Here is a 15,201-nt window from a genome sequence, read left to right as displayed (position 1 = left end):
TTCCTCTCAGTCTATACAGGGAGACATTCCTCTCAGTCTATACAGGGAGACATTCCTCTCGGTCTATACAGGGATACATTCCTCTCAGTCTATACAGGGAGGCATTCCCCTCATTCTATATAGGGAGACGTTCCTCTCAGTCTATACAGGGAGACATTCCTCTCAGTCTATACAGGGAGACATTCCTCTCGGTCTATACAGGGATACATTCCTCTCAGTCTATACAGGGAGGCATTCCCCTCATTCTATANAATTCATCTCGGTCTATACAGGGATACATTCCTCTCAGTCTATACAGGGAGACATACCTCTCAGTCTATACAAAGAGACATTCCTGTCAGTCTATATAGGGATACATTCCTCTGAGGCTATACAGGGAGACGTTCCTCTCAGTCTTTACAGGGAGACGTTTCTCTCGGTCTATACCGGGAGGCATTCCTCTCAGTCTAGACAGAGATACATTCCTCTCAGTCTATATAGGGAGACGTTCCTCTCAGTCTTTACAGGGAGACGTTTCTCTCGGTCTATACAGGGAGAAATTCATCTCAGTCTATATAGGGATACATTCCTCTTAGATACCTCTCAGTCTATACAGGGATACATACCTCTCAGTCTATACAGGGAGACATACCTCTCAGTCTATACAGGGAGAAATTCATCTCAGTCTATATAGGGATACATTCCTCTTAGTCTATACAGGGAGACGTTCCTCTCAGTCTATACAGGGAAATTAATAACTTTTAGTAAATTAGTTTTCTAACTGAAACAAACGCGGCCTTTCAATATGTCATATTTTCTATATAGAACGTTATACATGAATAACAATTAATCAAACAGGAACTGGCGATTTGAAAAGAACTATCACCTTGAGTGATGACTGCTTAAATTGTTTCATAATAAGATAAATTTTATGTAGATATTCCTTCCCTTACATTCCCTGTGACAATGACTTCAGTAAAATAGCCAGAAAGACATATAATACACAATATCCCAACAGCGAAAGTTTCTTTTTGTTTTACTTAGAAAAGAATCGCATGTACGAATTACCTAACTAAAACTATAACTTGTTTGTTTCAGTCGATATATGTACCCAAGGCACAGTACACGGAAGCGAGACGTTGCTGGTAGACTTTTCACCGGAAGCTGGTATAAATGCATGTAACTGTAACTTGACGATAGATGGCGCCCTGGTGAATGTAACAAGTCTGGTGGCGCCTCAGTCTCAATGTGGCCCACAGCTGGAGGTGGAACTAGGCGTTGAGTACCTTGAAGTCGATTGTAATCCAATTAATAAGTCGTACAACACCTCAGAGGTCCGGCACGGGATAATCTGGACGACAGCGGAAGTATTTTATAGCGGTGTGCAACCTCAGGACCTGTGTCTCGAATTCAATGTCCATGGAGGTATGTTTATCTAAGACGCTGATTATTTTTATATTTGCAGGGCGAAATGTTGGAATAACAAAAATTAAGTTTGACTAATTCGCGTTTTTTCTTTGGCGTAAAACAACGAAAAGATGGCATTTTGACACCGAAAACTCTGGGTTTAAAGATAGCTTATTAGTTAAGAGCCATCGATTTTTTCGCTTCTACTTGCCATAATCTCGGAGCGAAAAAACAACCGAACGATATTAAGCAAGCTGTTTACTCTCGTCTTTTCGGGGCGAAATGACGACAAAACGAAAATTAAAAGTAATTCAGCTCGTCTATTCGGGACGACAGACAACACAAGGAAATATCACAATTATACCTGAAACGCAGATTATGCTCCTCGATTCCCCCCCCCCCCCCCCCACACTGTTTTCAAACAAAGGATTATGTCGTTTACTCAGGAAGAGTTATTGGTAATTGACACACCTGCCTTTACGATCAACTCATTAACATAAAAGTTTTAGTAACTTTTTATAGGATTATTTGTGAAATACATGAAGTGGTATGACGATTACATGATATTGGGTTTTTGTAGGAGCGTCGACATTGTCCATTACATGTGATGTCGAGAGAGACTGGGGACCTAGTACAACAGAGGCTGTTCCTCTCGGTCCAGCCACCCTCCCGTCAACCCCTGAGGCCGTCCCGACGATCACCCCAGCGACACTCCCTCCATCCACTGCAACGGCTGGTCCAGGTACAGCAACAATATCACAAAACGTAACAACAGATACTAACACCAAAGACATACCAGTACCACCAGACCATATACGAGATGAAATTCTGAGGCTTGCCAAAAACGATGTAAATCCAGTTCTCTTTGAAAGTGATAAATTGCCATATAACGCAACAGAAATTCCTGTACGTGATACAACAGCAGTTGAGACAACAACGTCTGCACGAATTGACCCCGATATAATAACATCTGATATCACGTCTGCTGCTGTTTTACCGCCTCAAAATATTATGGATAAAATATTAGAGACAGCCAATGCTACTTCCAACCCCATCCACATTGAACTTCAAAGTACAACACCGCTCGAAAATGTCACGAGTGATGATGTATCCACAGCCACATCGACAGTAAAACCCACAGAGACTCCTGGTATCCCCATGGTCCCGCCGACTGACATCATGAATCAACTTCTACATATTGCAAACAACGTCACAAACGATACCATTGTTTTCCCAGAGTTACCAGTTACAGAATCTCACGATAGAACTACGTCTTCTTCACAAACTCAGGAACAAACAAAAGTTGTAGACGTTAGAACAACAGTACCGCCTGTCGAAACATCAACGACACCACAACGACAAACTGCTATTATTGATACTCACACAGAGACTACTGGTATCCCCATGGTCCCGCCGACTGACATCATGAAACAGCTTATAGATATTGCAAACAACGTCACAAACGATACCATTGTTTTCCCAGAGTTACCAGTTACAGAAACTCCCGATAGAACTACGTCCTCTTCACAAACTCAGGAACACACTATAGTTGTAGACGTTAGTACAACAGTTCTACCTGTCGAAACATCAACAACTACTCCAAAACAACGACAACAAACTACTGGAGTAGATGATAAAACAACAACAACAACAACAATAACAACAACAACAACAACTGTTGAACCATCAACAATACAACAACGACTCACACCAGGTGTAATAGGAACAACGTCTACCCTACAACATGTAGCCAAAAGTACAAAAATCACAACTGTAGCTGAAAAGACAACTCCTAAACAGCATTTGGAAACAACTACAGCATTTCCTACATACCCAAGCACTGAGTATGACCACACACTATACGACGAGGTGCCTATGGAGTCACAGGGCGATTGGACCAACAGCCGCACCAGGGTCGTCTCAAAGGCTACAACAACACTATCGATAAAAACAGCCCCGAGAGGTGACATCGAGATCACAACCCAAACAGACGGAACGAAAACCAGGATCACAGACACAACACAGACTGACGTAGAAACGACGACGTCGTCAGTCACCGATGACGTTACTGGAGCACGGAACAGTACCAGCCCTGACGACAAAAATGGAGCAGAGGATACGCTAGTTGGTGAGGTTTTCTTAAAACATAAATAACATGATAAGTCTTACTCCTCCTTCGAAATATGTTGCGTTGATTTCAAAGCTAGCATTTCCTACCTAAATTAACGTTGACCAGGTATCTGCTTCTACTCAACGCCCCGGCCTTACACTCCTGTGGTGATCCTACCCTGCATGTATTATTCATATTAGCACTTCTATACTGATACATAAGAACGTACTGATTATCTGTAGGGAGAGACAAAGCTGATTACACAATTAAACAAACTCAGTTGTTAATACGCCGTTACCGACCAATTAATTGAAGCCTCTACAATTAGCTGTGTTCGTTTTATGTTAATGTATTGCAATATCATATGTGCACTTTTTTTGACGGACCTATAATCTGAAAAAAGAAGTATATAAAAGTGACCATTGTTTGACTAAGAGATTACACGTTCTTTAAGCATTTTTAATCTGATCCTCCCATGTATACCATGCAATTGCAAAAAAAAAAAAAAAGGAAAAAAAAAATGCGCCGGTATCAAATTTCGCTGATTTTAAATCCGAACGTTTTTTCGTATAAACATCGGTGCCTATGAAGTTGTTTTGTGGCTCTTTGATTTCAGGACTTCCGTCTGTGCAAAAAATACGTCAATAACAATGTAAACTGCTGTGGTTAAATTTTTGGCAGATATAAACAACAATAAGTTCAGTACATTGTTTATTAATAATTTGAGAGGAAATACACTCAAATATTATGTCTACACTGAGTGTCAATAATAAGTTAGGGTTAATACTTCATTATCATGTCAACTACATTCCACATCAGATCCACGCTATCGCGAGAAGACATTACAACTACATTCCACATCAGATCCACGCTATCGCGAGAAGACATATACAACTACATTCCACATCCGATCCACGCTATCGCGAAAAGACATATACAACTACATTCCACATCAGATCCACGCTATCGCGAGAAGACATTACAACTACATTCAACATCAGATCCACGCTATCGCGAGAAGACATATACAACTACATTCCACATCAGATCCACGCTATCGCGAGAAGACATATACAATTACATTCCACATCAGATCCATGCTATCGCGAGAAGACATATACAACAACATTCCACATCAGATCCACGCTATCGCGAGAAGACATATACAACAACATTCGGCCTTCAGCAGCACCCTACAAGCCAAACTATACCAAAACGTTGTATCAGACATACCGATAGAAGCACTTCAAGAAGCAAAGCAACGCTTACAACGTTGTCACAATGGAACAACAATGAACCAATTTATGGGTACATTTACGTTTTTTGTTTATTTTCAACTTGACATTTTTTTTTTTATTTCAAGACATACACATTTTCAGTTGTCTTTTTCATTTCAAGTCCTACACATTTTCAGATGTCGAATAAAACTAATAAAACCATTCGACTTATTTATGTGTATGGAATATTTTTCTCAAAGGCGAAGGGACTAACAATTTTTCTATTCCATAGGCATATTATTTTGAAGAAAAATCTTGATTAGATTAATTGAATTTCAATAGCATCAACATATCAATCGTTTATCTCATATCCTTGTCTCTAAAAGCCACTTAGAACGACAATTCAAAGAACTTCGTTTGTTAACACACAATATGGACAACTATACTGGTAGTTAAACAGAGGGAAATTCAGAAATCAGGAGGCACTTAAACAGCCTTACAGGTACCTATCCTTTAGGTATTTTAAGTAAATAAATGAAATTATCCATGCGAAATTATCTGTGGTTCGAATCAATTTATGTAGCTTCTTAAATCACACATTATAAAGATCCCTTGAATGCAGTATTTGTTCTCTATCATAAAGTGTTTTCTCTAGAAGGTCAAAACATTGGCATTTAAAAGCGAAATTTAATGCCGCGTGAAAATTTCGCAGCAATATATTACTAGCAGCAATATCGGCCTATACTATTCTTTATCCATAATCATTGTTCCTCCCTCCTTAGTGCTGGGCTATGTTTGTAAGTAATCTTCAAAGGTCTAAGGGTTTGATTGAAGTTCGATTCTAAGTTTTCTGATTATTGAAACTTTGACGGTGATAACGTATAAGGAACCTCGGCGCTATTATAACATGGAATCCTATATCAGACCTATGGTTTGTTTATCAGTTCCTAATATTTCATGTCACTAATGCAATTATTATAAACAATGAAACTTTGTTCGTTGTAAAATTTTAGTTTTCTTTGACAAGACATCTGCTATATTCGAAATCAATCTAATGAAAACTTAAATCCGAACTAAGACGTTCTGATATATGCATGTGGTGGTGGTTTTCTACTAACTAGAAATATATATTCTGTCTGAATTGGATAACTAACATACATTAATTAAATTCCCCATAAAATATTCGATGATTTTCGTGTCGATGATTTATTTCACGCATTTTTTAAAATTTTATGCCTTAACTTTAATACCTTAAAACTTTTTCAAATGTTATTTCATATTTTTTCCGAAAATTGGTAATTTTTCACGTGTTTTATCACCTCTTTTGTTGAATGAAATATCCAGAGTTTCATATCAATACTCATAGAACCACTCTGGAAATGTTTATCTTAACATTAGATAGTAGGGTAGATAGTTTGTGACCAGCTATCCGTGTCTCTTCGCGGAGTTGTCAGTACCATCTTTACTTCCTCCTCCAAAAATGACCGTCCTAACGGAAGTGGCTTCACTGCTTTATACCTGACATCCCCGACATGTTCTCCGAGTCCTCTTCACTGCTTTGAACCTGACATCCCCGACATGTTCTCCGAGTCCTCTTCACTGCTTTATACCTGACATCCCCGACACGTTCTCCGAGTCCTCTTCACTGCTTTATACCTGACATCCCCGACACGTTCTCCGAGTCTTCTTCACTGCTTTATCCCTGACACCCCCGACATGTTCTCCGAGTCCTCTTCACTGCTTTGAACCTGACATCCCCGACATGTTCTCCGAGTCTTTTTCACTGCTTTATACCTGACATCCCCGACATGTTCTCCGAGTCTTTTTCACTGCTTTATACCAGACATCCCCGACATGTTCTCCGAGTCTTCTTCACTGCATTATACCTGACATCCCCGACACGTTCTCCGAGTCTTCTTCACTGCTTTATACCTGACATCCCCGACACGTTCTCCGAGTCTTCTTCACTGCTTTATACCTGACATCCCCGACATGTTCTCCGAGTCTTCGTCACTGCTGTATACCTGACATCCCCGACACGTTCTCCGAGTCCTCTTCACTGCTTCATACCTGACATCCCCGACATGTTCACCGAGTCTTCTTCACTGCTTTATACCTGACATCCCCGACACGTTATCCGAGTCCTCTTCACTGCTTTATACCTGACATCCCCGACATGTTCTCCGAGTCTTCTTCGCTGCTTTATACCTGACATCCCCGACATGTTCGCCGAGTCTTCTTCACTGCTTTATACCTGACATCCCCGACATGTTCTCCGAGTCTTCTTCACTGCTTTATACCTGACATCCCCGACATGTTCTCCGAGTCTTCTTCACAGAGATCTTTTTGTTTCTCCTACGTCACTGACAATGCCATTACATTTACCACACAGAAGATTGTAGATCATATGGCATTTGTTAGGAAACCACATTCAAATCCTGTTAATGCGTCTGACACTGGCCTATTGTTGCTCTTCTGACATGTAACATCGTCAACTCTAAGGTGACATGTATGTTACGATACGAGAGGTGGCTAAATGAAGATAATACCGCTATTATGATATTATATTTGTGCTTTATATGTTTTCGTTAGTTTATAGATGTGATCTTAAAAAGACATCTAACCGGTTTCCGTCATTTATGTGTAAAAAAAATAAAATAAAAAAAATGAATTCAGTTTGATTGGCCACGCACATTTTCCCGATATCAAACCGTTAAAGATCATCAAGCTTGTCTTTGAACTTAGCATTAACTTTTAGTAAAGATGTGACAAAATCATATATTTGTTTGAACAAAATAATATCTTGATTGAAACTATTTTCTAGTAACTGTAAACGTCATCATACTTTACCCGTCTAACTCTGTGGTAGTTAATTTAAAGGGTAACTTCAAATACACCATGTTCTTTCTCGCACATGTTACCATTGGCTTGTTACAAAGCATGCCAAGTAAAATAAATTATAAGAATCGGTAAAATGCCCGGCGGTCACCTTCGTGGAGCTTTTAGTACCTGACACTGATGAACACGGCGGTTAGTGTGACTGGGCTGAGTACATATACAGCATCTTACCGTTACTTATCTACACCGATACATATATGCTAAATTCGTCTGTTTCCAATCTTACGCTTGCATTGTTTCCAACGAAAATGCCTAAGTTCAGGAGTTTGTTGAATATCAGATTATATATGTAATGGGACCGTGACACATAATTGTGGTTATGTTTTAGGCATAGCTGTCTGTCCACTATATACATGCATATATACATCCCATGTGTTTTCAGTCAAAATATTGATAACCGCGCCATGTAACATGTATCTTGTTTTCAATAGAGCCAATGTCCCCCTGTCGACAAATAACCTGAAATATGTTATCTTCAGGGATCCTTCACCTTGGGTTTGGGATATTTCTTCGTGAGACCCCTGTTGATTTAAGTTGTCAGTCTTCAGTGATCCTTCACCTTCGATTTGGGATATTTCTTCGTTAGACAACTGTTGATTTAAGTTGTCAGTCTTCAGTGATCCTTCACCTTGGGTTTGGGATATTTCTTCGTGAGACACCTGTTGATTTAAGTTGTCAGTCTTCAGTGATCCTTCACCTTGGATTTGGGATATTTCTTCGTTAGACACCTGTTAATTTAAGCTGTCTCTCTTCAGAGATCCTTCACCTTGGGTTTGGGATATTTCTTCGTTAGACACCTGTTGATTTAAGTTGTCTCTCTTCAGGGATCCTTCACCTTGGGTTTGGGATATTTCTTCGTTAGACACCTGTTGATTTAAGCTCTCTCTTCAGTGATCCTTCACCTTGGGTTTGATATAATTCTTCATTAGACACCTATTGATTTAAGCTGTCTCTCTTCAGAGATCCTTCACCTTGGGTTTGGGATATTTCTTCATTAGACACCTGTTGATTTAAGTTGTCAGTCTTCAGTGATCCTTCACCTTGGGTTTGGGATATTTCTTCGTGAGACACCTGTTGATTTAAAAGGTCTCTCTTCAGGGATCCTTCGCCTTGGGTTTGGGATATTTCTTCGTTAGACACCTGTTGATTTAAGCTCTCTCTTCAGTGATCCTTCACCTTGGGTTTGGGATAATTCTTCATTAGACACCTGTTGATTTAATTTGTCAGTCTTCAGTGATCCTTCACCTTGGGTTTGGGATATTTCTTCGTGAGACACCTGTTGATTTAAGTTGTCTCTCTTCAGTGATCCTTCACCATGGGTTTGGGATATTTCTTCGTTAGACAACTGTTGATTTAAGCTGTCTCTCCTCAGGGATCCTTCACATTGGGTTTGGGATATTTCTTCGTTAGACAACTGTTGATTTAGGTTGTCTCTCTTCGGTGATCCTTCACCTTGGGTTTGGGATATTTCTTCGTTAGACACCTGTTGATTTAAGTTGTCTCTCGTTACGTTAACAACTGCTGACCGACAGCTTGACCTGACTTACAGCGCTGGGTGTCTTTGAAGATTTGGCCAGAACGGGAGGATATCAGTCTATTAACTCGTTCTTTCTTCCATGTATTACATGTCGTGGTCATTTGTGTTTTATGTTAACTTCATGTAAATGTTATTTGTGAGCAAGTTTGTCTATAGGTGTTTTAGCACTTTCCTGGTGCTGTTGACACGAGCGATAGTTAGTTTCAACCTCCATCCTTGTGCGCTACTGATTTGTTTAGACGTTTACTGACCAGTTCCCCACTTTTTATTATTTTTAGGAAGTGTTCTCATAGGAAAGGGGAACTAACATAATCCGGTCTGTCAGAAATGGTTATAAATATTGTTTTTGAGTGTTTATTGTAGAAAGGTATTCATTAAGCTATGGATGATAACATTACATGCTTTAATGGCACATCAAAACATTCCTGCGTGGACAATATGTATTTCTTATCCTGGTCAAAACATCTAGCACTTTCCAAACCCCTTTTGTGGGTATTATGTCTATCAAAAAGTGATGTCATTCTCAGTGTTCTGATGTTCCAGGGAAATCTGTAAACGAAGTTCATTCCAATCGGTGTTATCGTTACTCGCTACTCCTGTACGTTGTTGTCAGATTGTTTGGAATATTTTTCTTTCAATAAGACAGATATAGCATAAAACCTGATAGCAATTTTAATCTTAATTCAAATGAAACATTTTCTTCTTACAAAATTAGCGTGTAGGCTTTCATATTGATCGCTAAGCAATATCAAGCGTACTGTGTATAAATGCGTGCGTACAACATCCCAATGAGCATGTAGATTATATAACCCACAAACAACATAGTTTTACTTTTTGTTTCTCATACATGAATACAGAAACACAAATGATAGATTTTTGCATTTTGTGAAACATCCCGTTTAGACAGTAGTGTCATTAAGCACGCGCCTAAATGGTTTGTTGTCGCCACGCACGTGCCACTGCATGTTTAGTCTGACGGACATATACATATACATTGATATGCTTTTTATTCTATAAAAGTGATGCATGCAGTATATAAACAAGTGTATAGTGTTTAGATAGCCAGATTAGTTAGGCATGTTGAGTCGGTGACGGGATTGTTGTTAGTAATGACATTGCTTGGCCGTGTACCTCGTGTAATCGGATACTGTATCTACACAGAAAGTGGTTCCTATACTTTATTCCATGTTTACACTTTTTGAGCAACTTCCAGAAATGTTTCTGGCACTATTGATTTTATTTTTTTCGGTAATTTTCATCCGACATTTAAGACCAAAAATATTACCAATTTATGTTAGAAGCCAACCTCTACTTACTAATTTCGTAAGGGATGAACTTAACTTCTTACGCAACGTTCCGTAATTTTCATTTAATCTTTTCTTTTGTTTTTAGGGCACATGGGGTAAATACAATAAAGAAAGGTCTAGGTGTTCTGTTTCATTGTTTTTCTGTTCCTCGGCAGGCATCACTGAAAACGAATAGTCCATTTAGATCAGTAAGAAAAAGTCTAATGTTGCAAAATAGGGGGAGCAGATCAATTATGATAAATAAATAAAAGATAAAAACAATTGCACTAGAAGCAGTGGTCATCTTTTAATATCATGTAGCGGGATAGTGCAAGTATTCTTTTCCTAGAAGGGATAAAGAACCAGTACTTACACCTGCCATATCCTTCTTTCACAACTGTACTATATATATATAGATATCGATTTACACAGATATATGGATACCCATTTACACACATTTATATATATCGATACTTATTTGATATACAAGTTTATACATACATGTACCTATTCGGCTTCGGTCTCTTTCCTTGCGACTGATGTGATGCTGTTAATCAAAACCTGCATGTTACACTAGTTCTCGTGTCGGCTACAGCGTCGTCATAGCCGACAGTTACATTGCCGGTGGTTAGGGGGTTATCTAATAGTAAACATATATGATGAATCCAAACTGTTGAATCTTATTGAAGATATATATCTGTGTTTCAGTGATCGTCGTTGGTGCTATCATCGGTATCATCGTCATTGTCGCCATCATCGCAATCATACGGGCATTCTGTAAATCAAGGTAAGTGTGCTCAATACATACGGGTATTCTGTAAAGCAAGGTAAGTGTGCTCAATACATTTCCAAGTCGTTTATAACACTCGGCTGAATATCGCTAACGCTACACTTATATATGTAATGTGATATCAAGTAAGTGACCGGGTTACTCACATCGCTGTTGTGTTCCCTATGATATCATCTGGTTCTGTTTCTCTATGTAAAGATACCAGAACCAAGCGATATTCGTTAGGATAGGGTAACATATTAGACAGGGCAGTAATGTTACGACTCAGATATAATGTATAAGTAGGAACATTTACCCGTGGACGATATCTAGTTGCTATGTGGTCACCTTCTTATACATGGTCAAAAGAGGCTAACAAAGTCCGAGATTGTGTTGATAAGAAGATTATATATTGCAAATTAAGGTACACAACCTACCTCAATGTCATCACGAAACATACTTGTACTTATGATGGGGGGTTTGTTCTTGTAATTCATAAAGAAAGACAGCGTTATTTTTCAAGTATCAAAGAACGTATAAAGTTTGCATTAATGCATCTTTAAAATGCTTGTTAGTAGTTGTCGCTAACATATAGTCAGGACGTGTTTAACATGTACCTATACAAGATAGCACGATTGTTAACATGTACCTATACAAGATAACACGATTGTTAACATGTACCTATACAAGATAACACAATTGTTAACGATGTACCTATACAAGATAACACGATTGTTAACATGTACGTATACAAGATAACACGATTGTTAACATGTTCCTTTACAAGATAACGCGATTGTTAACATGTACCTTTACAAGATAACGCGATTGTTAACATGTACCTATACAAGATAACGCTGTTGTTAACGATGTACCTATACAAGATAACGCGGTTGTTAACATGTACCTATACAAGATAACGCGATAATTAACATGTACCTATACAAGATAACGCGATTGTTAACAGGTACCTATACAAGATAACGCGATTGTTAACATGTACCTTTACAAGATAACGCGATTGTTAACATGTACCTTTACAAGATAACGCGATTGTTAACATGTACCTATACAAGATCACACGATTGTTAACATGTACCTATTCAAGATAACACGATTGTTAACATGTACCTATACAAGATAACGCGGTTGTTAACGATGTACCTATACAAGATAACGCGGTTGTTAACATGTACCTATACAAGATAACGCGATTGTTAACATGTACCTATACAAGATAACGCGATTGTTAACATGTACCTATACAAGATAACGCGATAATTAACATGTACCTATACAAGATAACGCGATTGTTAACATGTACCTTTACAAGATAACGCGATTGTTAACATGTACCTTTACAAGATAACGCGATTGTTAACGATGTACCGTCTCTACACTCGTAACCCTGGTTCATACTTCGACAGTAAGTTCATTCTATATCCTGATAACCTAATCACACATATATATATTACAACACACATAGATGGGATTTCGGCGAGCAAAATGCAATGGGATTGCCTCTTAAATGTTACTCTTCGTATTTTATAACACATGGTGACAACAGGAAAAGCAAAACATTAATTATAACTAAAAACATCATAGTGAACCCATCTTTAAAACAAATGGAGCACATTTCCTAAATCAAAGGCTGGTTCGTATCTTTTCAGACACAAATCTGCCAACATCACAATGATGGAAAAAGGCGGATTGGAGAATGGGTCAGGAGCCACCACAGGGATAGATAACCCACTGGTTCAGCTGCAACAGGAACAGGAAATGGTAGAAACAAATCCAAACCAGGCCAACATCTTATCCGGAACAGACCAAAACAATGGCAAAATGGAAGCTAATTTCAGCGAGGGTGCTACGGAAATGAATGGGAATGGCGTGTCTAATTCGCCACAGGCTGGAGACGAGGAAATATTTCAGAGCTCCGTGAATAATTAATATAAAACTAATTAAAATCAATATTTTACAGGATGATATTTACGTTAAATATATTAACAGGTTTTAGAATGATAAGAATTTACCTAAGTATTCACGATTCTCCTTTGGCATGTGGCGTGTATGTAAACGTAGATAGTCTTGGGTTCTGTGGTACATTCCTGCCTTTTCAGGGATCATCTAAAGCCATATCGGGATACAATAAGATTTATACCACAATTGACGTTTTACACACACTAGAGTGAGCGAGAAGACAAGTGAAATCCTTTCTCCCTGCTTATAAGTTCCCTGTATATCTATTTATAATTTATCATTACACATTTGTATTGTAAGTTTCTCATGAAATCATTTTAACCACGAGAAAAAACCCATTTGTCGTTTTTAATCAAAAGTCGTTTGATGGACTTTTGTACTGTGTTAACTAGCAACAGAATGACTTAGTTGTAGAGTACAAATATATGTAGAAAACGTTTCAATATGTTCTGTTGCTGTTGCTAATTTAACTGTGTAGCTTGCCGAGATATTGTCATGCCTTGTGAACGTTTGCTATATGGTAATATCACTTTTCCTTACACCTAAAAATCTGGAGAAAATGTATAATGTATGTTTACTATACAACGATCATAACTTAAAGGCATATTTAAGAGTAAACATAAACATACCTATATAAATAGTGGGTAGTGGCTATAACAAAATGGTATACACAACAACGTTTACACATATGAAGTTCAAAATCTCAAAGTAGCAATAATGTGTTGATACAACTCGAATACAAATATCTTCCCTGGTCTTATTGTTATTGGCATGGTTACCATGAACGTGGACGACATATATACAACAGAAAGTTTGTATCTGAACCACACCAACAGTAGCGACGGATAGCAACCAAGAATACAATAGGAGCACCATACACTGTGTATATATATTCCCATTGTCTATATCATGCTGTCGTTGTGTTTATATTGGATGTAGTGACTTGATTTGTACAAACCTAGAGAGTGACGTAATTAAGACATTCTGTACATAATCTCCTTGTAATTATAATATATTGTATATATTTCGTGTTTTTTATAGCCGCCATTTTGTACATTTTCCCGCCGTTTCTGTCCACGCACGTGTCGCACCTCTATTGTACCTAATGACCTGAGAGAAGCCGTCAATAAATCAAAGTGAGATGTTTGTGTGTCTGTTGTTTTTATTTCTACCAGACAGAATCAATACACGGAGTAACAAATCAGTCATCGCTCACTTATAATGTATACAATTTACATTCTATCGACCCTACTGGTAAATACAACGTATATTCATACACAGACCTGCCTCAGTTGGAATCGGATATGGCATACCAGTTGGCATTAGTTAAATACATATATTTGCATTTCTGAAATAAATTTTGTTTATTAAAATCACACATTTTATGTTTGTATTGTGTACTGATTGAAAATAACCAACGTTAATGATATAACATTAAAATACTACCTGTTTAAAAGAGATCAGCCATCAAGTTAACCAATATTATAGATAAATAAGATAAAGTTAAAAAATAAACTTCATGGTTTTTACCTTACTCATACATTTTCCGATCTAAATAAACAAACTACAACAAAATAAATAAGCAAATAAATAAAATAAAATGTGCTAAACCTTTCTCATACATTTTCTACTGTACCGAAATAATACTAAGCACATTTCTGTATTATATCCTCTCGGAATGTCAGTTATTGATAAGGAGACGGACACTTGCCTCGTTTGTAATGAAATTCATGTTGCAAGCAATTTTAAGTTCCATTTAACCGGAGTAACAATCGTATCGTGACACTGTCTCTCCTTAAATTGTATAAACTAACCGTGAATTTTAAGAGCTCATATAAGTCTTTTGGTTAATCTGGAATATTCCTTCCTTAAAACTATTTCTGCTATCAGAACATTTCACTTTCCCACTGTGAGCACTATCATATCTCGAACCAAACAGAAGGAACGCCTTTGGTCCCTTATTATGAGAAATTTCTGTTCCAAGAAAGGCAAACAGAGTTTGTAAAATATTTTGAAAC

At 37.9% G+C, this 15,201-nt stretch overlaps 1 protein-coding gene across 2 annotated transcripts in view; it reads left to right on the top strand.

Annotated features, from left to right (window-relative positions):
- LOC110440315 (uncharacterized protein PB18E9.04c-like) overlaps window positions 1-14,330 on the top strand; it is a 31,188-nt gene extending 16,858 nt beyond the window's left edge. Inside the window, exons 3-7 of one of the 2 annotated variants that reach the window (XM_021483306.1) lie at window positions 1,078-1,404; window positions 1,967-3,514; window positions 5,496-5,510; window positions 11,143-11,221; window positions 12,874-14,330. In XM_021483306.1, coding sequence (XP_021338981.1) covers window positions 1,078-1,404; window positions 1,967-3,514; window positions 5,496-5,510; window positions 11,143-11,221; window positions 12,874-13,153 — 2,249 coding nt within the window. In that variant the 3' untranslated portion in view covers window positions 13,154-14,330. The remainder of the gene's footprint in view (window positions 1-1,077; window positions 1,405-1,966; window positions 3,515-5,495; window positions 5,511-11,142; window positions 11,222-12,873) is intronic. The other variant, XM_021483313.1, reaches the window with a different exon arrangement.
- The last annotated feature ends 871 nt before the right edge of the window (window positions 14,331-15,201 follow it).

The sequence above is a fragment of the Mizuhopecten yessoensis genome, unplaced genomic scaffold (genome assembly GCF_002113885.1).
Source record: "Mizuhopecten yessoensis strain PY_sf001 unplaced genomic scaffold, ASM211388v2 scaffold1749, whole genome shotgun sequence".
Lineage (NCBI taxonomy): Eukaryota > Metazoa > Mollusca > Bivalvia > Pectinida > Pectinidae > Mizuhopecten > Mizuhopecten yessoensis.
The sequence above is the reverse complement of the archived record's forward strand: the minus strand, read 5'-3'. Positions and strand labels throughout refer to the sequence as shown.